Below are 24,248 nucleotides of genomic sequence, written 5' to 3'. Positions count from 1 at the left end.
AAAATTCTTTCTCAAAAGTCCTTTCTCACGCATAGTTCTTAGGGTTCCTAGAAGGCTTCTAGGATAGGAACTTTGTGAGAAATCCTTTGCTCCTTTGGCATTGGTGCTTCCTTCATCATTATTTCCACAAGTACTTCATTCCTTCTGGATCTTCACATCCAGATTTCACCTTAAGGAGAAGATCATGGAGTTTGAGCAAGGCTAAGCGAATAACATATCTTGAGTTCTTGATCTCAAAATCAGATGTTCTTGATGTCTCTAGAAAGCTAAGATAGAGCTCTACAACTTCTTTATTGGGAGTTTCATGCAGTTTGGATGTCTTAGTGTCTAAAAATGTGCCATAAAGTTGCACCTCTACACTTTATTTTGGGTTTACTGCAAGTACTTATTGCATTAGTGGTTTAACCTTGTTAATTAGTTTATAAGTGGGTCAGGTCTCGTAAATATTTTGATTAGGCCCACTATATTGGTCTATTAATAAGTGTTGTGAGATTTGTTATACAATTTTCTTCTCATTTTTCAGATTCTCGAGTTACTTATCTACAAGTTTCTTTGAATTCTCTCTTTGTCTCTCTCATTTTTCTCTTTAAATTTTCTAAATGAATGAATTGTAGTAACTCGATGGAGATGTTTGGTTAGTTCATTCAATCGATTCAATATTACATGAATTAGGATAAAATTTGGATTCCTAGCCTATTTTTACCATACAAATTCTCTTTGTCTTCTTCTCCATTCTAGATTTTAATTTTCGTTTTCATAATTACGAATTTTGTTTTAATTAAATTTAGAATTGAGATTGAAGATTAATTTTAGATCTAAATCTAAATTTAGATCTAGATATAAAATAACCTAAATCCTCTAAATCAAGCATTCATCATTCTTGAATTTTATAGAAATTATGAGATCATGATTGTGTTTCATGTTTTTATAAAATTCAATAGATCTAGATTTAAATGTACATTTTAATTATTTTCTTGTTGATTTAAGGTTGATTGGATTCAAATTATTTATTGAACTATGAACATTTTGTCGCAAGGACTGAAATCCTGAATCGATAAATTTTTCAATTAAAATTTTCAATTGTCTTTTCTGTTTGTGTTTTAATATTCCAATTTTTGTTCGTTGTTCCAAAAATCCTCATTCTAACCATATGTCATAACTTTATATTTTATTAACTTGTGTTTTCAAGAAGAATGACAAAGGTTATTCCCTATATTACACATCCAAGGAAAATATCTAATAATTTTTTATAGTGAATTGGTAACGCTATCAAAATAGCATCATTTTCAGGAACACAAGTTATTGTATCTTGATTTTATCACACCTACTAATTGTTTTTGTTAAATTAATTTTGCATATATTAACTTGGATTCTAACAATTTTTGTGGTGTTTTTTTTGTAGATTTGTGTAATATTTAGTCATAGGCACTTCTAAGAAATTTCACTTTGAGTTATAATTTTTTCTCCAGAGGTAAAATGTCAATATGAGCAAACTTACTTCTCATGGGAGTAAATTGGGCATAAAATCGCCAAATTCCATTATTTAGACCAATTTTTCAATTGATTTTTTTTATTATTTTTGATATTTTTAAAAATCATCAAAAATAAAAAAGGAAATTATATATGAAATGAGTTTTTGGTAGTTTAGTATTTTTTTTTTCCAATTTCATTTGATGCTATTTTGCATGTTATAAATTCTCTTAGTTAGATTCTGATTTTCGATTGACCGATGACTTTTTTGTTGACTTTCTTAACTTTATTTTATTTAGCATTGTTAGTCTTGATTTTATTTTTAATTGTGATTATAAACTTGTTTCTATAATTATATATTTATGACTTTTCGTGCTTTGAATGAGTTGACATCTTTAGTCTAACCATTAGCAATTAATGCTAATGTTCAAACTTATTATGATCCTCTACAACATTATTTTAGTTCATACTTTGTCAGCAATATAAATCTCTACAACAATATTATGATCCTCCTCAACAATATCATTAAGATTTATACTCTAATAGGTATAGTTCTGGCTAAATAGATTATCACTGGGGTTCTATTGAAAATTATATTCAACCACCACCTATATAGAGTAAATTTTTAAAGTGATGTAATTTATTTTTAAATATTTTATTTTAAAAGTTGTTATAATTTTCTTACAATCCATAATCTACTTAAAAATTACTTTAATTGAAAATAAAATATAAATTTAAAATTACTTTTATTGAAGTTAAATATATTAATTAATTTTTTTAAATTATTTATTAACAATGTAAAATAGTTTTATATCATATTCTTTTTATTATAAATTATATATGTGGGTTATAAATTTATTAATTTTTATAATAATTATTTTAAAAATTATGTTTTTTTTTTGTCTTGATGAACGACATAATATTGATTGCTATTTTTTTTTCATAAAAGAAATACAAATATGATTTAGGCAAGTGTTGCACCCAAATCAGTGAGGTCGTTGAAAGAAGTATTAATAACTCCATCAACGAGGTTTTGATGATAATTCATTATAAAAGTAATTGTCATACTACATTATTAATATAGCATATATAGTTAACAAATATCCATTTAGGTTGTTTAACTAGCCACCATCTAATCCAACAATTCTGATAATAATAATTGATCATCCAAAACTTTTTCACAAACAGTACATTTTTTTTTATATCAACAATACATTAAACTCATAAAGATTTACTTAAAATTATATTAGTTGCTGATCAATTATGATTTCCAAGCAAGCACTACGGAATGATTACTTTTTAATATCTATAATCTACATTTATATATAAAATCAAAATTTTATTTTAGTGTATATATTATTTATGACAAATTTATTTCTTTATAAATATTATATAAATGTACGACAAAAGACAACAATTTTTTTTAAATACATTTTATTTTTAAATTGTTGATAATTGCATATTATCATAGAAATATGGAGTTTATTCTTTTCCACTAGTATATATAATAGTATATATAAAGATAATAGTCCAATTTAATATATACATTTTAAATGATATTATACTTAAATTTTTAAATAATAAAAAATAATATTAAAAACTAATTAACATTATAAATACAATTTAAATATGAGATTTTAAGATTTAATAATTAAGTACAACATAATTAATCTAATAAATATTAATAATTTTTTAAATATTTTATTAAATAAAATATAGAGACATATCTTAATCCCACTAAAGTATATAAAAATATATAAAAGTGATAGTTTGATAATAAACATATTTTTTTTAAAATTATTTTATATTTAAAATTTTAAATAATAAAAATAATATTAAAAATTAATTAATTTTAAAAATAAAAATTCGAACTTAAAATCTTAAAAACCGAAAATTAAGTTCAACATCAATTAATCTCATAAATACAGAAAATGTTTAAATATTTTTATTAAACAAATCTATTATAAAAAATCAAAAATAAAATCGCATTTCTTAATTCAATTTTGACATTACATGACAGGGTAAATAAAACCGAAAAATCGCCACTTACCACTTCTCACTGAGAGAAGCAAAAGCTGCCATGGAAAACAGAAGGAACGAGAAAGCATCCTCTCTGAGATGGAAAATCCTTCGTCGCGCGCTTCTCTCACGCTCCTCTCCACCAGACCCAGGCAATCTCATTTTCACACACATCCAATTTCCACGATTTCGTTGCCAAAACGCTTCTACTCATACATCTTTTTATTTTTCGCAGACGAGCAATCTCAAATGATTATTAATCGCATTTCAAGAAGAACCACTCATGGATTCAACTTGATACCATCTCATGTAATCGACGACGAGCTTGGCTCTAACAAACATGATGGTTCTTCCGCCAGAGACGCTCGCGTTTGTTACACTTTACCCATCCCTGGCGCTCCTCAACTATTTTTGACGTTAGTTTTCTATTTTCCCTTTCTGTTTACTCTGTTGTTCATGTTTCAATCAGGTTCACTGTTAGTTCTCAGTGATTGATTGCTGCATGAGGTGGAAATTTTGTGTTTTTTTTTTTTAAACACAAATTTTTAGCAAAAGAAACTGATATTGGTTGTGTTTTAAATTTTAATTGTATGCTTATGTTACTGTGTTTAGTAGAGCTTCCGCAGTTTCAGAAATTAGGAAAAATATTTTTCAGAAAGTAAATTTGAGTCTGATTGAACATAACTCAGAAATGTTTTTGAGTTTTGAAAGTTCTTTACCGGAAATTCAGAGTATTTTTGAGTAAAAAAAAAAAAAAGCTTTCAGAAGCATTTCTAACTTATATCCGAACTAACTCTTTATATTAAACCAGAATAAACTGCTAGTTATGGCCTAGTGATTAGGTCAGAGTAGTAAACACAATGTCTTAAGTACGAACTTAATTATTGTCATTGTAATCTTTCTTAGTGATAAAAAAATATTAAATCAGAATACTCTAAATTAAATTGATTCTGGTTTTTCAACCACCTTACCTTACATTTTGTTTCTAGACAAGTAAATGGCAATCTCGTTTCATGAATGTTTCTGGATCAAAAGCTTATTTTATTGAACCGTTACTTATTGGTGTAATTTGTTTATGCAGACAAAGAGTGGACAACTGTGCTGACCTCAGTGATTTTGAGATATGTAACAGATATAACATTGACAACACTGGGCTTGTTTGTAAGTTTCTTTTATCATTCTCACAACTCCAAGTACAATTTTTTTTTATTCTAAGGTTGCAGGGACCAACTATATTTCAGTAACATATTCTCGTCAATGTTACTAAGATTTTGTGAATGATTTGCACTCTTCTATTATCAGCCTATTGAAAGCAAGGTTTTAAGTTGTGTCTGTGGTTGGTTTTGTCACAATCCTTGATATTGCAGAAAATTATGGACAAAATGCAGTCACAATTGTTGTTGAGGAGGTCCCAAAAACTTTGATGTTGCATCCAAAATTGTTGTCACAAACTGATTTTTAAAACCTTGATTGAAAGTGTAAGGTTTTACGAGACATTTCAGAATAAAGTGGCATGTGAGCTATAAGTTTTGTTGAAGGGAAGTATTTCTATTAGGACACGAACCAATTTCATTCGATGTGTAATATAAGCTACAATTTGGTGCGTTTCATTGGGGCATAACCCCTGTATTTTTAAGGAGGTCCCTTTGTCTTAGTAGTTGATTTGATATATAAGGTTAGGTTATTGGCTTGTATTTGGTTATCACAGGATCTTTTTGGCTTTACCCTATGTTTCTCTTTCCCTTTGTTACTAGTCAAACAAAAGTTTGGATGTAGTGATGTAGATAAGGTGTTTTTTACAAATACATTATTTTAAGCCATATTTTATGCCAAAATGAATAAGGTTTTATCTGCTGTTGAGGTAATTTTTCATTTCAGCCACTAGAAGATACATTATAATTTCCTAAACTTTTTGATGTAGAAATTGTGCATTTTTAAGTACTGCCTTAGTGCAATGATAAGGTTATAACTAGGGGTGAAGTCTATTTTGTAATAATTTAACACCAAGATCGAAGTAAAAAGTTTTATAAAAATTTAGTCTAACCTGTTTATATAATATAAGCTTATGTTTAAGGTCTAATATAACATTTATGATGATAATTTATTTAAAAACATTTTGTGATACGATCTCTGCATAGGACATAAATTTATCTTTCAATACTAATAAATTATAAAATTTTTGATGTAATAATAATAAACATGTATTTATTTTTATTAAATAGGCTGGCCTGGTAGCATTAATAGGCTTTTTAAATGGTTTAGAGCTTGATCTTTTTAACTGAATAGTCTTTAATAAAAGCCTTGGTTTGACATATTTTTTCTATAAAGTCTGGCCTGGCTTGAGCCTTATGTAGGCTAGATCATGATTCAATTCTCCGTGTTGAATAGCCTGACTTATTTCCAACCCTGGTTGCAACCTTGTGTTGAGACCTGGTGGTGTCACAAGTTCAAATCCTTGAAACAACCTCTATACTTGTGGGGGTGTGGGGGTAGGGTAAGACTGCATAAATTTACCCTCCCTAAACCTTACTAGTTACTAGGCAGGAGCCTTGTGCATTGACTTTGTTAGCTGATCCTACATTTTGGATGAAAGACTATAGTTGACCATTTCAATGATTTATGATTTTCATTATCTTTTAAATATTAATTCTGGACATTTTCTTTTCGCAGTTTATCCTTATAAATTCATGATGTCTTCTGCAGGTAATTGGCCATCGGAAGATGTCCTTGCTCACTATTGCTTGTCACATGCAGATATATTCAGGTTTGAAAAACTGTAGTTCCTTTCTTTCTTGAAGGTTTTATTCTGGTGTATTGCTGGCATCTTTTCACTTTTATTTTTCTGTTATCTTTGGCTGGTATAATTTTTTTTTTTTGTATGAATTTAAATTCTTTTAGGTCTAAAAAAGTTATCGAGCTTGGTTCTGGTTATGGCTTGGCTGGATTTGTTATTGCAGCTGCTACGGAGGCATCAGAGGTTGTAATCTCAGATGGAAATCCACAAGTAGTTGATTGTATCCTTTTGGTATAGTTATATGTATGGTAATAGTTCTTAACTTATGCTTTTAAAAGAGAGAATTAATTGTATTTTAAAGAGTTAAATATCTTTGCCAAAATGGATATGAAGGGTACTATAGTGCCTTCTGTTCTGGGTATAAATTTAATTAAATTTCTTCTTTCCTTTTTAAACTTTTCTTAGAGGTTGGATTTCTTATATATGTAAAATCTAATTTGATAATACATCTGATGCAATCGTTAGTTGATATCATGGTTATCAATATGACAAGCCAACTTGTAAAAAAAATGAGTTTAGGTGCCTGCATCTTGAAACAATTTAACTTGCTTGCAAAGTCATTTTTAAGTAAGCTTAGGTAAACTCGAGTATAATCACGAGTTTAGTTGGGCATAAAAAATTAGCTCCAAACGATGCTGTGTAGGGCTATTTTGGGTCACCATTTTTTTCTCTTCATAATAGAGAGCTAGGATTCTCTTTTGTTCTCTCGCAGCAACTCTCCATTTTGGGTCCCAATTTCTTCCTTCTCTTGTCTCTTTTCTAATTTCTCTGTTGCTTGACTAGAGCATCATTTTTGCTCAACTAGACCAGACCAGAGTACCATTTTGCTCGCATTGAATGTCTGTTAGTTAATGACTTTACCCTACTCTCCGTCTTTTCATCTTTGTTCTCTTTTCAACTGTATTTCCTGGTGTTTTTTTTGTTTCTCTCTAAACGCAGCTACATCTTTTCTTGTTTTATCTCTCTTTGAGTGTACTGTATTGGGATATATACACACCGATTTGAGAGTGCTGAATACTAGTTGTATTGTTATATTGCATACACTTGTTACTAATTATATTGTATACACTAATTATATTGCTGCTTTATTATTGTAGTTTGCCACTTTGTTTAATTATGGAGTTGGAATGTTGAGTTATTATGTTATTTATAGTTATTTTAGTATTATTATTTTTTATGATTTGAATTTATGAAGCCTTCATGAGTTTATGGAAACTCTCGAGTTTGAAAACCTTGGTTGAAATGTTTCTTCCCTAAACTTTGTTTAACCTCATTTGCAAGTGTGTTTATTCACTGCAGAGTGATGTCTGCCATTACCATGGCAGATAGGATGGTTAGTGAGTAATGAACTTGGTAAGAGGCTTTGAATGTTCTACCACAGAGTGGAGGTTGACCAATCAGACAACTTTGGTGGTGGCAAATTGGCAATTTTGTGATATTCTGTTGTGCTGCACTATAGATTTATATGTCCTTCGCTTGACAATGGAAGTAACTGTCCAAGGGTATGGACACTTATTGTAAATCTCAATTGTCGGTTGAATTTTCTTTCTTATGTAAAGGAAATAGATCACTTAAATTAGATATTGCAAAAGCAAAGCTAGTATGTCACAACCTGGACAAACATGTTGGGAAATGATAGAAAACTTAGCAAGAGTTTTCTCATTCCTGTGCAGCAAATTGCTAGCTTATTTTATTTTTTTGAAAAGGCAAAAGCTTCTATTATTACTGGGAGTTGTGATCGGCTTGTCTTTTCCTTGTGATTAGGGAGGAGGCGCTTTTGCAAGGAAGGGCACAAACAGATATTTTGCCTTGCTGCACAAGAAATAACATTCTGGATTTTCAGTAATAAGGATAACTTACTAATAAAATGTTCAATATTAAATGGTTCATTTGAATCTAGGGCTTCATATGGTTGTATAGAACCAAAATTTTGATAAATGTTCCAGGGTTACTCAAGAGATGGAAGAATAGAAGAGAAAGAAAATATAGAGAAGAGGAAGAAAGATGAGCCAATGAAGAAGGAAGTCAAGGAACCTACCCAAGGGCAGCAGCTGTACATGGATGAAAGGCTGCAAGAGGGGGAGAAGGGTTGGGAACACAATAGAACATAAGGGATAGAAGGTGCAAATTCCACAGCATCACTATAGACAGAAAAACAACCGAAAAAAAAAAGGATATGAACATTAGCTATTTTGTGCCTTTTCAATTGCTTTTGTTATTTTATGACTTGTGCTTCATAATAGTTTTACTACATAATACTATACATTGAAGTTTATGCATAGCAAATTAGCAATCAAAACCCTAAACGAATCTTAATCCAAACGAATGAACTGACTAATCATATCATCTTGTACTGTGTATGCAGAAAAGTTCCTTGCCACGTACCTAATCATACCACAAACCATATAACACTGATAAGAACCTTAAATCCAAAACTGATTCACAATCTTTTGTTTAGTTCTGATATTTATTAAATTCAGAACTGATGCACTGTTTTACATTTAGCTCTGCTGTTTATAATTACTGTGTCTAGGAAATTCAAGCATGCATGAAATTACCACAGGATACATCTTACGAAACTGTTTTCCAATTTCAGTGACTTTGAATTGAATGTTTGCAAGATCTGTTTTGTGGTAGTATTTTGTATGCAGTGTTATACTGGCTTCATCATGCGTCAAGATAAAATTGAAAAGTACTTGTGGTTGTGGGATTGTATTGTTGCATTCAAGGATTTTTCAATGTCTTGTTCTATTGAGGGATGCATGCATGAACAAGCTTGATTACAGTCTAGGATTATGCTTGCGGAGGAAAGCTTCATGACCATCTAGGATTATACTTGTGGGAAAGTTAGGTGTAGTGCTATACTTTAATTGATCAAAATGATCATTGCCCCAAATTAAAGGTGTGGAGAGGGAGAGGTTGTTAACAACTGATTAAACTGGTTATTCAAATATGTTATTTTGGTACATTGCATCTAAAAATTAATATATAGATGCATTAATAAAGCCGTTTATAGGTTGAAGTAGCGACACATTTAAGTATCGGCGACTATCAGTATCAACTTACAGATGTTATATTTTTCAGAGAACTGACGTAGTCTGTTGGTATTACTCCCTGCTTGTGTTTCAGCGTCCTTTACTCTGATTTTGGGTTGGTCACTCCTGTACTTGTTTAACGTTCTTACTGAAGTTTCTTTTTTCCATTGTAATCAAAACAATAACTAAAGCTCTTCCTAAAAGAAGGAAAAGATGCTTGCAGCAATATTCCTTTAGAGAATGTACTGTTATTAAATATTTTTCTAGTTTTGGATTGCTCTTCCATGACCATCAGATACTCAGCGCAACATTGAAGCCAACTCTGGAGCATTTGGGGATACAGTTGTGAAGTCTATGGCACTTCACTGGAATCAGGAAGATACTTCTAATGTTGCAGACGCATTTGATATCGTTATTGCAAGTGATTGGTAAGCTGTTGTTTGAACTTTTAACTGTTTCATACCTGGTTCGTATGCCTTTTCCACCCATGGATGAAAATATTATTTGCTTTCTAGTGATGTAGCTGTAAGACTGTGTAACTGTTTAATGGGAAATGTCATTTCATGTCAATAGCATTTTTCTTTCCCTATATAATAATTTGGATAAAGATCAGAACCGAAATAAGGATGTCAATAGCATGAGGTAGTAGTCATGAGACATAATTTCTTATTATTCTGGTTGAAGCATTGGGTTGGGAACCTATCTAGTAAGAGCATGTCTTATTATGAAAACTAAATAATATCTTTTAGATTATAAATAAAAATAATTAATGACTAAGATTAAAATTCAATTATAAACACATCTTCTATGCATAGTAGTCAATAGCGGCCGGAGCGGCCGCTATCGCGGCGCTCCGGAGCGGAGCGGCCTCACCCCGCAATGTGGCTGCTGTCGCGTGGCGGATTTCTGTAGCGGCTGGAGCGGCCGCGTCGGAGGCGTAGCGGAGCGGCCCAAATCGCGGATTCGCGGGCGCGATTTCAGACTTACCCTTCATTAAGGGTAAGTCAGTCTTTTCAATGGGCTTTTTTTGCCCTAATCATCCCTTCCCTCTCGCGATTTCAGACTCATCCAAAACAAACACCTCGGCTCGTCTCTCCCTCTCAGTTTCTTCTTCTCTGGCGATCGCGTGCAGCTCCGACGAACTCCGGCTCCGACGCACCTCCATCGGCGACGCGCCTCCAGCTCCGACGCACCTCCGACTCCGACGAGCCTCCAGGTCCGACGCAGCTCCGACGTGGCCGCAAGCTCCAACGCGCGTTTGTCTTCTATTCTTCTTCCTCCGACTCGCGTTTGTCTTCTTCTATTCCCCTATTCTCCTTGGTTCTGTCTTTTATGCAACATGCAACATATTTTTTTTTAATTATTTATTAAATTATTTCAACTGATTTTTTTTTTAATTTTTGATTAAATTTAATTGAACAAATTTTATTTTTAAATTCTGATTAAATTTAATTCAACAAATTTTATTTTTAAATTCTGATTAAATTTAATTCAGCAAATTTAATTTTTAATTTCTAATTAAATTTAATTCAGAAAAATTTATTTTTAATTTCTGATTAAATTTAATTCAGTTAATTTTATTTTTAATTTCTGATTAAATTTAATTCAACAAATTTTATTTTTAATTTCTGATTAAATTTAATTCAGCTAATTTTATTTTTAATTTCTGATTAAATTTAATTCAACAAATTTTGTTTTTAATTTCTGATTAAATTTAATTTAGCAAATTTTATTTTTAATTTCTGATTATAATGTTTAATTTTTTACTTACTTAGAGCTTTAACACTTTGTTTTGGAGACATTTTATATTATGTATTGTTTGAGGACTATGAACTTTTAATTATTAAAAATGTTTAATGCATGAATTTGGAGTTATTTTTTTGTTTTTTTTAGCTTTTATATATATTATTAATTATTTAATATATATAAATTAATATTTAAATAGCGGTTATCCCGCTCCGCGTCATCCCGCTATCCCAGTTTTGGGGTCGGCCGCTATCCGGGATTGACTACCATGCTTCTATGAGATTATTACTATTGCCTACCATCATAGTCACCACCCACCAACGCTGTTACCATCACTACTATTGTTTATGGTTCCATCACCACCACCATCACCATCATCGTTGTCACGTGGCAACGATCCCAATGTTGGGGTGTTGACAACAACAATGTTTATAGGGATGGTGGTGGCAATGCAAGTAATAGTGATGACAATAATGGTGATAGTGACGAAGCCACCAACTCCACCACCACCATCGACACTGTTACGGTTGTTGCCACTATCATCGTTTTCACCACCATGTGGTAATAATGGTAGGGGTGGTGGTGATGATGGTGATAGTTGTCAAGGCAACTATAGTAAGGATATTATGGGAGAGGTATTTATAATTGAGTTTTAATCTCAACCGTTAATTGTTTTTATTTATAATCTAAAGGTTATTATTTAACCATCTTATTACTCATAATAAAAACATGTTTTCATTGGATATGTTTTTGATTTATATATACTAATGAGATCAAGACACTTCGTGCATTTATATTTTATTTAAAAATTTAAAAATAAAATAAAAAATGAGATTAAGTAATAAAGGTAGTTAAGAATTTGAGTGGTTAGTGTAACGATCCGTCTTAATCCTTACATTGTACGACACAACTACTAACAATGGAAAACATCTAACTTAAGACGGTAGAATTACAATTACTAGAAACATGTACCATACTGCATGCATATAAAGGTATACATCTATATAAATATGTGTAATATAAATATAGTAATCTAGTAAATGTAAACTATACATCCTAAGTTGTCGGTCAAGCAACTACAATTGTCTATACAAATCTACTACCATCGGGTAGTCAACAAAATATCCTCCAGCTCCTGTGCCACTAGGTGGCCTCCACAGCAACACTCCAGTCTTATCCCTATCCTATTCTCATACCATGTATGATCATTACAATTCACACCACATGAAAACATGTAAGGATAAACTAGAATAAAAAGAAACAACAAATATACAGCACCGAAACATCACATCATCATCTTATCTTTAACAACACAATGACAGGGCATCACATCATGCAACACAAATCAACACAACAACTATAGTTGAACATAGAAACACATTTCATCACGGATCAATACAACATATGAACAGCAAAACTGACTCAACACATCATATGCTTAGCACAACAATTATATGTGTCATTACGCATTTCAACTAAGAGATCTCTAACAATACAGGATGAGCAGTTTAAGTGGTTTGATCCTACCAAACCAACAACACATGGTGATCTTTTTTGATGGAGCCTTCAAATGAGAAAACTCCATTGATGCCTCAAAAACTCCTCCTCGGTTCCTTGTGGTTGATGCAAGGAGATGAAGACTATGAAGAGGAGCAAGTGTAGCCAAGGTTAACCTTCCAATTCCGGTTAGAAGATTGGTGATCCTAACTCTACAAAGAGAGAAGCTCAAGTAGAGAAGAAGAGAGGATCTTAGAGTGACTTTCGGTGGAGAATTTGCACAAGAAGAAAATTCTCATATAATATCCAAAAGTGGTGACACAATCCGGCCAAGGTGAATTTATAGGGAAAGTAGTGTAGTGAACAAGTTTTAAGCATCATTTCGGTCACACCATGTGCATGTGTGCACATGGCCGAAATGCATACTAAATGGAATACTAATTACATGCAAATGAACATGCACATGCTAACCTAGATTAATCCTAAATTCACATGGCAATGAAATGAAATTCCTAACCTAGGTGGCCGAAATACAAGGCCAAAAAAAAAATACAATACAAGCCCAAAGCCCAAACCTATACTACAACCTAATCTACTTGGGCTTGAGTCAAAGCCTAACTGAAGAGTACTATGGGCTTCTCTTGAGCATGGGCCCATTCTTCATGTATCCTCTTGGCCATAGTCCTAGTAGTTGGGCCTTTGGCCCATGGGCCTCCATCATCCCCTCCCTCTTGAAGAGGATTTGACCTCAAATCCAAAGAATCTTCCTCTTGGTCAGCAAGTCCTGTAAAAAGAGATAAATCAGATATGTTGAAACTAGGACTAACCCCATACTCAGAGGGGAGATCTAGGACATAGGCATTATTGTTGATACGCTTAAGGACTTGAAATCCCTTCTAGGACTAAGTTTAGACTTTTTTTTGGAAGGAAATCTATCCTTCCTAAGGTGGAGCCAAACCCAGTCACCTTCATTGAAGACAACTTCCTTTCTTCCCTTATTATTATATTTAGTATATTTTTCAGTTTGGGATTGTATATGATTTCTAACCCTCTCATGTAAGTTCTTAACAAATTCAGCCCTAGATGTTCCTTCTTTATGAATAAAAGAAGCAACATCAGGTAGGGGTAGTAAATCTAAAGGGGTAAGAGGATTGAAACCATAAACAATCTCAAAAGGAGACATCTTGGTGGTTTTATGAACCACCCTGTTGTAGGCAAACTCCACATGAGGGAGATAGTCATCTCATGACTTTTTATTTTCCTTAAGGATTGCCCTCAACATAGCTCCAAGAGACCTATTGACTACCTCAGTTTGCCCATCAGTTTGTGGGTGACATGTGGTAGAAAATAGAAGTTTAGTTCCTAACTTTGCCCACAAAGTTTTCCAATAGTGGCTAAGGAACTCAACATCTCTATCCGAAACTATAGTTTTAGGTATCCCATGAAGTCTCACTACTTCTTGAAAGAATAACTTAGCAATATTGCTTGCATCATTCACTTTGTGGCATGGAATAAAGTGTGCCATCTTACTAAAACGATCCACTACCACAAAGATGAAATCCTTTCCTCTTTGGGTTCTAGGCAAACCAAGGATAAAATCCATGGAAATGTCTACCCAAGGAGCATTGGATATGGGCAAGGGGGTGTATAGTCCATGAGGTTTTGTTGTAGACTTAGCTTGAAGACAAGTTATGCATCTAGTACAAAACCTTTGAACATCTCTTTTCATATGAGGCCAAAAGAATTTCTCTTTCAAAAGTAAAAGAGTTTTCTCAATTCTAAAATGTCCCATGAGCCCACCCTCATGGCTCTCCTTTACCAAGAGTTTCCTAATAGATCCTTGAGGAATGCAAAGTTTGTTTTCTTTAAAAAGAAACCCCTCGGAAATATAGTAACCTTGATAAGGTTTTTGAATACATAAAAGATAAAAGTTAGCAAAATCGGGATCTTTTTCATACAATTCCTTTATGTCATCAAACCCTAGTATTTGAGATCCTAGGATGTTTAACAACACATGTCTTCTTGATAAAGCATCAGCTACTATATTTGTAGAGCCCTTTTTGTACTTGATGACATAAGGAAATTGTTCTAGATATTAAACCCATTTTGCATGCCTTTTATTCAACTTACCTTGACCCTTCAAGTATTTAAGTGATTCATGATCACTATGAATGACAAATTCCTTGGTCACAAGGTAATGTTTCCAAGTTTGAAGGGCTCGAACTAAAGCATACAACTCCTTGTCATAGGTTGGATAGTTTAAGGCAGCCCCATGAAGTTTTTCACTGAAATAGGCTATGGGGTGACCACCTTGTAACAACACAGCTCCAATGCCAAGACCTGAAGCATCACATTCTAGCTCAAAAGTTTTGCTAAAATTAGGTAGAGCTAGAACAGGTGCTTGAGTGAGCTTTTGCTTAAGTTCTTGAAAGACTAAGTTATGTTTTTCTTGCCGAAGAAAGACCACATCCGTCTTCACTAACTCATTGAGAGTGAAGCTAATGTAGAGAAGTTAGGAACAAACGTCTATAAAAGCTTGCCAATCCATGGAAGCTCCTAACTTCACTTACATTAGTAGGAGTAGGCCATTCTTGAATGGTTTTGATTTTCTCGGGGTCCACATGAATCTCTTGTTTGCTCACCACAAATCCCAAGAATATAACATTATCAACATAAAAGGTACACTTGTCTACATTGGCAAACAAGTGATTGTCTCTAAGAACAAGTAACACTTGTCTTAGGTGATCCACATGATCACTTAGACTTTTGTTATAGATTAAAATATCATCAAAATAAACAACTACAAACCTATCAATGCCATCCCTGAGGACATGATTCATTAGCCTCATGAATGTGCTAGGTGCATTAGTAAGCCCAAATGGCATTACTAACCATTCATATAATCCAAACTTAGTCTTAAAAGCAGTCTTCCACTTATCACCTTCCTTAATCCGAATTTGGTGATATCCACTTTTAAGATCTATTTTGGAAAATATGGATGACCCATGCAATTCATCAAGCATGTCATCAAGCCTAGGAATTAGGTGCCTATATTTAATGGTGATGTTATTGATGGCCCTACAATCACAACACATCCTCCATTTTCCATCCTTTTTGGGCACCAATAAAATAGGCACAACACAAGGGCTTAGACTCTTTTGAATCCAACCCTTATCCAACAAATCTTGTACTTGTTTCTCTATCTCTTTTGTTTCTTGAGGATTCGTCCTATAAGCTAGTTTATTTGGTAGACTAGCTCCAGGCACAAAATTTATTTGATGCTCTATTCCCCTAAAAGGTGGAAGTCTCATAGGGCTTTCACTAGGAAATACATCATCAAATTCAATCAAAAGATTTTGAATCTCAAGAGGTAGAGAAAGTTCCAAAGATTTTGTGGCAGTGCATGTGAGTGTTCCTCTACACATGAGGATATAAGAAGATGGTTCAAGTAAGAGAGATGTTTTTTGCAAAGTTTTTGTTTCAAGGTTCTCTTCTTGAACTATCTCTAGAGAGGGAACACTAGTTTCTCTAGAATCCTCTTGAGACCTAATTTTTAGAAGTTTTTTCTTTTTTTTTCCTCTCCTTTTTCTTGATCACGTTTGGTCTTCATTTGTACTTGATCCTCTACTACTTGTGAAGGTGTAAGAGGATGAAGTACAAACTTTTTACCCTTATGAGTGAAAGTTATTTTGTTAGGAAAGCCATCATGATGTGTTTGTTTATCAAATTGTCATGACCTTCCCAACAAAATATGGCAAGCTTCCATAGGAACTACATCACATTTAACCTTATCTTGATAGTTCCCAATGGAAAACTCTACTTCCACTTGTTGGTTAACCACCATATCCCCATCATCATTGAGCCAATGAAGTTGATAAGGTTTTGGATGGGGTGTGGTAGTGAATCCCAACTTTTCAACCATCTTAGTGCTACAACAATTGCACCAAGATCCACTATTCACAATTAGAGAACAAGCTTTATTTGAAATATTACACCTTGTGTGGAAAATGTTCTCTCTTTGGGATTGTGTATCATTAGGTTGGTTGTTGAGGATCCTTCTCATCATAAGAAGTTCCCCATTGTAAGGGTAAGTGACCTCACATGATCTTCCTCACTTGCTTCTTCTTCATCTTTACTTGAAGATGATGAAGTAGTAGCTTCATCTTGGCTATTATAAATGTTTTGGCCCCTTAATATCATGACTTTCTTGTTAGGGCATTGAGAAACAATGTGGCCTCTCCCAAGACATTTAAAGCACTTTATCTCACTAGACTTGGTGCTAGTGTGTGAGATGTATTTCTTTTCTTTTTATTTTTCTTTACCTTTGTCTAGGTTTTTGGAGGAATCAAAAGTGCTTTTCTTTTCAAAATTTTTACCCTCCCTCTTGTAGTCTCTCTTAGAATAAGAAGATGAGTATAAGCTTTCTTTCTTGAAACTTTTCCTCAAAACTTGTTGTTCAACCTTGATACAAAGTTGAACCAAATCATTTAAATCTCGATATGGTAAAAGTTCAACCTTATCTCTTATTTCCAAGTTAAGACCACTCAAAAACTTAGCAATGGTAATATCTTCCTCTTCTCTAATTCTAGCCCTCATCAAGTATAACTCTATTGTTTGTCTATATTCCTCAACACTCATGTTTCTTTGATGGAGTCTTTAGAGCTTATTCATAAGCTCCCTAGTGTAATATGAGGGTATGTGTCTCCTCCTCAAGGCACTCCTTAACTCATTCCAATATTGAATTGAAGGGTCATTAAGAAGGTGCCTATCCCTAACAAGGGATGTCCACCAATACATGGCGTGGCCTTGAAAGCTTAGAGTGGCAAGAGACACTTTTCTTTCTTCACTCACTTGATGGCAAGTGAAGATTTGTTCAACCTTCATTTCCCAATCAAGGTACCCCTCCACATCATCTTTACCATGAAAATAAGGGAGATCCACTTTGGGTTCCCTAACTTTTGGGGTCCTATGGTTTCTTCTAGGAGGTGGTTGATAATGATCTCCTAAAGCTAGGTTATCATCATGCATAGACTCTCCTAGGGCTGAACTATGGAATTGAGAACTACCATGCCTACTTCGGTGTTTATTGTGAAGATTTTCTTCCTTTTCCTTTAATATCCGAATTTCCTCCTCCAAGAGTGCAAGTTGGGCCTCTCTTTCAAGTTTTTCTTTAAGTCTTTGTTTGGCCTCTTGCTCTCTCCAAACTTTAAAGTGATCTTAATTCATGTACCACCTTTGAAATATCTTTGTAGGTACTTGAATCACTATCACTTTGAGGAGTAGAAAATTCTTTCATTATAGATGAAAGTTTTTCTTTAATGAAAGACTTTTTGAAAGCAATTTTTTAAAGGTTTAGACTAAGTACTTGGAGGACTAAGTATACAAATTGAACTTTGGAGGGAGGTGAGCTACTAAGAGTCACTTAATAACCAAGCCTCTTCAAGTAAAAATTACTAATCCCCCTTGTAGTTAATCCTTACCTAAAACCTTTTTTAATGAAAATATTTTTGTGATTTTGAATGTAGTGACTTATCTAGACGAATAAGTAATTAAGGACAAATTAAATTGCAGAAATTTAAAGCTATCTAAACAGTTTCCTAAGGTGAAAGCTTGATAGGTAACAAAGACCTTCAAGGACCACTTCCAGCAAGACTAGCGCAAATTAGGGTTCTATGGAGAGATGGTTGTGTACCAAAGACACTTCCAAGACACTCCAAATGGCCAATTACAATTAAAGAACAAATGCTAAAACAGAAAATTAATCAAAGTGGCTTATCAATTAAAACAAAACAGCCATCGAAACTAGTGATGGAATTAGAGACCAATTTTGCAAGGAAAAACAATTTAGTGACGGAAATTCCATCTCTAATTCCATCTCTACTGCCCTATTTTTTTTTATTTTTTATTTTTAAAACAACACAATTTGAAGTCTCTTCCAAGTTGAACTCCACAGCTTTGAAGGAGGTGCAGCAGTCAAAAATTTCCAGGTGTTTGAAGTGTTTGATGATTTTGTTTGGTAGCCAACCGAAAGCCTCCTCCACTTGTCACCTTTCCTCAACTCTTTCTTAGTTCTCTTTTGATGACCCTTGTGGAACTAGCTTCTAAAGAAATGTGTTAGATCAACACTAGGCCACACTTAGAGTCCAATTTCAAGCACAAACAATCAAGACATTTTTAGTGACTCAAAGACAAAGAATAGAGTTGGAGAGTTAGATGAACAATGAAGACAATAAGGCTAGATCAAGAAAGAATGCTCCTAGATAGGTTCTAGATTTAGAATGACAAATCAAAAAAATGATCTCAAGGAGTAAAGCTGAAAATCATATCACACACTTCATGCTACACATGTAAACCGAAAAGCATAAGCATACAATTCAATCTCCTTTTGGCTTTTACTTGAAATTAGGTATGTATATTTTTTTTAAACAAAGTTCTTTTTGAATTTTCTTTTGATTTTTGATTTGATTTTTTTTTTAAATATAGGAGATGCCTTTTCTCTTTTGAGTTTTGAAGTCAACAAGCTCTCGGTCACTTTCAAAAAATTGCACCAAAACCGGTTTAAAATTTGAAAACAAATGAGAAGTAGATTAGATTCAAATGCAATGCACTAGCACATGCTTTTCTCACTTGTTTTTCTCACTTCACATGTCACGGTTTTCCCTCTCAAATTTTTTTTTGAATTCAAATTGTCCAGCCAATTTCCAGCAACTAGTTTATATTTTCAATCACGGATTGCTCACAAGAAAATTTAGGAGACAAGTTGACTCATAGAAAACTTAAATCTAAGAGAACTACTAATGAACTAATAGTAATTCATGAACTCAAATGAAAATAAAAAATATGGAAGCACAACCAACTCAAATGGATTCGGCCAAGTCCACAAACTCAAATCAATTGACACAAAATAGTAAAACAAGCATAGCTAGGAAATTAGAACATACAAAGGACTACACATGACACTAGACATATAGATTTAAAAATTAAAAGACTCAAACAAACATATGACCGAAAATTTTAATCAAGACTCAGAAATAAAAAGCACCAAAGCTGAATTCCTAAGGCACATTTTTAGAGCATGATTCATAGGATAGCAACAAGATCAAAAAGCATTTTATGAATCATTGAAGCAACCGAAATTAGATCTCTCAATTTATCACAAGAAATTAGATCTAGGAAAAGGAAACTCAAACAAGACAAGAATGACACAATTTAAACGGATCAAAACACAACCAATCACCAAAAGATGAAAGACTTATCTCTTGATGAACTAGCTCTAGATACCACTTGATGGAGCCTTCAAATGAGAAAACTCCATTGATGCCTCAAAAACTCCTCCTCAGTTCCTTGTGGTTGATGCAAGGAGATGAAGACTATGAAGAGGAGCAAGTTTAGCCAAGGTTAACCTTCCAATTCCGGTTAGAAGATTGGTGATCCTAACTCTACAAAGAGAGAAGCTCAAGTAGAGAAGGAGAGAGGATCTTAGAGTGACTTTTGGTGGAGAATTTGCACAAGAAGAAAATTCTCATATAATATCCAAAAGTGGTGACACAATCCGGCCAAGGTGAATTTATAGGGAAAGTATTGTAGTGAACAAGTTTGGCTTGACCCAAGGTTAAGTTAAACCATACCATGGTTTAACTAACCTTAGGTGCCAAAATTTAAATGTTTAAATTCAAATTTTGGTGCCAAATCTGGTCACCACCATGTGCGCCTCCCATTTGGATGTAATTTGGTATTCATTTAAGCATCATTTCGGTCACACCATGTGCATGTGTGCACATGGTCGAAATGCATACTAAATGGAATACTAATTACATGCAAATGAACATGGACATGCTAACCTAGATTAACCCTAAATTCACATGGAAATGAAATGAAATTCCTAACCTAGGTGGCCGAAATACAAGGCCAAAAAAAAAATACAATACACGCCCAAAGGCCCAAACCTATACTATAACCTAATCTACTTGGGCTTGAGTCAAAGCCCAACTGAAAAGTACTATGGGCTTCTCTTGAGCATGGGCCCATTCTTCATGTATCCTCTTGGCCATAGCCCTAGTAGTTGGGCCTTTGGCCCATGGGCCTCCATTATTTTTGGGTTTGCTTGATCAATAACAAATTAGATATAAATCCATAACACAGCGACTCGGTTTCTCGGATGTCGTCACTTAAACAAGGAAGTATAGTACTACTATCAAGGTAGAACAATTGGGTATGGGCTTACCACGACATTAGTTAGCTTAACTAAGTCACCTGTGGGATTAGCCCATCGATTACCCTCCAAATACTACACCTTTTCGATACTCAGTTAGGAACTAAGTTTTCGACTTCGTACTTTACTCGGTTAGTTACTTGTAATTAGTATAACTCGGCCTAGCCCCTATACTATGGTCGCATCATACACATGTGTCTCAACCTTGTCCATACACGGTATCAACAAAGTCCTAGAGGAGAAACAATACAGTTATCCACTTCAAGGGTTAACTTCCCAAGAAGGATTTTCAACAAATTGGGCTCTCAAAGCACAACTACACAATATTCACACAATGGAATATTCTACTTTCGAAAACTTTCCCTCTAGTCCTAGGTGGTCAACATATCTCAACAACAACATAACTTTATATATTCAACACAACATCAAAATCAACATACAACTCAACAACACATTATATATTAAACACAACTACACAGTCAACATACAACCCTGTCAACACATAACTTACAACTCATTTACTTCTCAACTAATGACTCATAACACAATCATTACATACTACATCTCTGCAACTCATTCATCATATTTTCATTTAACAACTTAAATTCACAAGAAATCAATACTTCATCAACTACATCTTCGTGTTTTTCTTCAGCAATTAGAGCTCGACGCTACTCACTTTACGCTCGACTCCATCTAGGCAAGGAGTTCTCTGCCACATCCATGTCTGGCACTACACAACCCGTGCTTGGTGTGGCTATAGCAGAGGCCCTTGAGATCTCATGCTTAGCATGGTAAACTACCATGCTTGGTCCCACCTCAGGCAAATAGTCGCTGCCTGAGTCTCGCTTGGCATCACCATCTCGACCCTTGACAAAATCCAGAGAGCGCTGGCTTGGCTATGCTAGGTGTCACTCAACTCTAGATTCGATGCCACCAAGTCAGAGAACACTCAAGGTTCCTACACCAATGCCATTCAACCACATCTGATGCCATTCCAATTCGAGACGAGTCTCTCTCCTTATGCTCGACACCACCAATTCTGTGTTTGGCATGATCGAGACAAAGAGCGTCAAGCTAGAACAACGCTCGATGCCTGGAAGGCGTGTTCGACGCAATATCATAATGTTGCATTTGCAAAACCTGATTTTGAGCCACAACCTAAAATTCAGAAGAAATCCAACACATGTAACCATGAATAATGTCTCTACTCAACACAAACAACTCATTTTTTGCACAAATAGCAACATGCAACCTCAACATAAATCAAATCATCATATTCTTCCACATGCAATTCAACCCCAACCTTCACACATTTCTCCACCAAATTCAATCAACTCAGCCATGGTAATTCAAAATCCAAACAATGACCAGTATCAACATCCCCCAACAACTCCATCATACATCAAGGAAAATAGAAATTTAGCTTCCATGACCTCATGGTAGCTCGAGTCTGAGGTAGAAGAGAAGAACGATTGGGGCTCCGCACTAAATCAACTACTGGATTCAAGGTTACAACCACCTGAATCACAACAACGCAACTTAGAAAAGGATTGGGAAGAAGAGAAGAAGATTGAGAGAAAGAAGAATACTGAGAGAAGAGTTCAGTGACCAAAGACCTTCTCTCTAGAATCCTCTCTCTAGAAAGCTAAGGAAAGAAATTTATGAGACTGTATTCAAAATAGAAATCTTATATACTCCTCCTTTCGAGGTAGAACTAGATCTCTACCTAGGGAATTCCCTCTCTACACCACATAAGCTCTTAAGGGATCCTCAGATCCCTAAGCCTCTCAATACTAATAACTCAACTTAACAACATAAAACAACTAGATGTAATATAAGACTATCATAACTTACAATGTTACCGTTAGAGGTGGTTAACTTATTTGAATGGTTAGGATTAATTTCTTAATTAATTTTTATTTTATTATTGAAAAATTTAAGAGACACTTTTGCCTCTTAATATTTATTTTAAAAAAAAGATAGTAGAGTGGGTAATTATTAAAAGAGAATGGTAGTTACAATTTTTTTAATCTTTTTTTAATAATAGAAGGGTATAATAGTTTATCAAATGTAGAGAATAAAGGTAATTACTAAAAGGAGTATCTCCTTTATATACTAGAATAAATTAGTTATATGTATGGGGGTGGGGGAGATTAAGTTATTCTAAGAGTTACTCCTATCAATAACTCATAATATAATAAACAATTTTTTGCATTCATGTCGGTGGCAAATGGTGTTACTTTTCTTTGTTTTCTTTTGTGAACTTTTTATCGGTTTCATTTTTTAAAGTCAGATATATATGTTCAGATACCTATATTTATTCTCAAGTGGGCTAAAGGCAGTTATATCTTGTACGAAATGATGCATCAGCAGATTCACAAGCAAGCAGCTTGAGTTGCCTTTTGTTTTGGTCTTTATGCCAGTCTTATCTTTTTACTCACGACATTGATTTTGTCATTTTGACAGCACTTTCTTTAAAGATTTCCACAGAAACCTTGCTTGTATAGTCAAACATTTATTATCAAAAGCAGGATCTTCTGAGGCTATATTTTTAAGTCCAAAAAGAGGCAACTCACTCAACCTGTTCTTGGAGGTGGTTAAGGAAAATGGTTTGCATTTCAGTGTAACGGAGAACTATGATAGAGAAGTCTGGAAACGCCACGAGGGATTCTTGAATGAAGATAGGAACTCTTGGCCCAGTTATGAGAAAGGTCACAGCTATCCACTCTTAATCAGAATAACCCTTTGAACTTTCTTTCATATATTCTTCTGGGGCCGCTTTCTATTGTTGATTGACTCTTGTAAGACAAAGTTCAAATCTATTCCAAGGCAGGAATTGTCCTAATACAGACACTAACCGATTGCATGCTATCATTGCGTAATATATTATTTTGTTGGGGTCAGGGTCACATCTTCATTAGACAGCACTATTCTCATCCACGACGGCTCAAATAAATATGCAGTGATTCACATCTAAAGTGAAGATTAAAAGTACCCGGGATAATTAAAACCTTTTTCTTTTTTAGCTAATCAATCCACTTGGTGATAACAACTAAAAGTAGAAAAAGTAATTAAAAGTTCTGTGTCTGATAGATAATAGTATGTTAGTAGTGATTAAAATGTTTGCAATACTGTGTCCCATTTGTGATTAAAAAATGGCAGGTTAGATGAATCATGTGTGGATATGTTATGGTTTTATTATCTGTAATGGTATCTAGGATTTGCTATTGGTTTCTGCATTGCGACTTTTGACAGAAAAAGCTTCCTTATCTTCGTTGAAGCATCATATCTACAAGTGTAAAGCTTTTAGATGAGCAGTCCAGTGAGTAAACAAAGCAACTCCACCATGGAATGAAGATGCACTGTGTCAAAAACTATCAATTGGTTCAATTAAACTAGAATTTAATCCAAGTGGATTCATGCTCGCTTTTTCTCTTGTTGCAACAGTAATAGGATGTGCTTTGTCTTCGTA

General features: G+C 33.9%; 1 protein-coding gene across 2 annotated transcripts; it reads left to right on the top strand.

Moving 5' to 3' along the window:
* Positions 1-3,490: 3,490 nt before the first annotated feature.
* On the top strand, positions 3,491-23,679 carry LOC109790777 (S-adenosyl-L-methionine-dependent methyltransferases superfamily protein). Of its 2 annotated transcripts, none has more exons than XM_083075176.1 (7): positions 3,491-3,641; positions 3,725-3,905; positions 4,571-4,650; positions 6,193-6,253; positions 6,388-6,503; positions 9,614-9,746; positions 23,399-23,679. In XM_083075176.1, exons 1-7 carry the CDS (start codon positions 3,551-3,553, stop codon positions 23,523-23,525), a joined length of 789 nt encoding a protein of 262 aa, XP_082931302.1. In that variant the 5' UTR covers positions 3,491-3,550; the 3' UTR covers positions 23,526-23,679. The 2 variants fall into 2 exon arrangements, with proteins under 2 accessions (XP_082931302.1, XP_082931301.1); XM_083075175.1 differs by having other exon boundaries at positions 23,243-23,679.
* Positions 23,680-24,248: the final 569 nt, after the last annotated feature.

Source organism: Cajanus cajan, chromosome 5, assembly GCF_000230855.2.
Source record: "Cajanus cajan strain Asha chromosome 5, NIPB_CcT2T_4, whole genome shotgun sequence".
NCBI classification, from domain to species: domain Eukaryota; kingdom Viridiplantae; phylum Streptophyta; class Magnoliopsida; order Fabales; family Fabaceae; genus Cajanus; species Cajanus cajan.
The sequence above is the reverse complement of the archived record's forward strand: the minus strand, read 5'-3'. Positions and strand labels throughout refer to the sequence as shown.

Excerpts from the sequence above, each read along its gene's own strand:
- LOC109790777 (XM_083075175.1), top strand. The coding sequence starts at position 3,551 with ATGGAAAACAGAAGGAACGAGAAAGCATCCTCTCTGAGATGGAAAATC. Across the intron at positions 3,642-3,724 it reads CTCCTCTCCACCAGACCCAG|ACGAGCAATCTCAAATGATT; the intron begins GCAATCTCATTT and ends TATTTTTCGCAG. Across the intron at positions 6,254-6,387 it reads TCACATGCAGATATATTCAG|GTCTAAAAAAGTTATCGAGC; the intron begins GTTTGAAAAACT and ends AAATTCTTTTAG.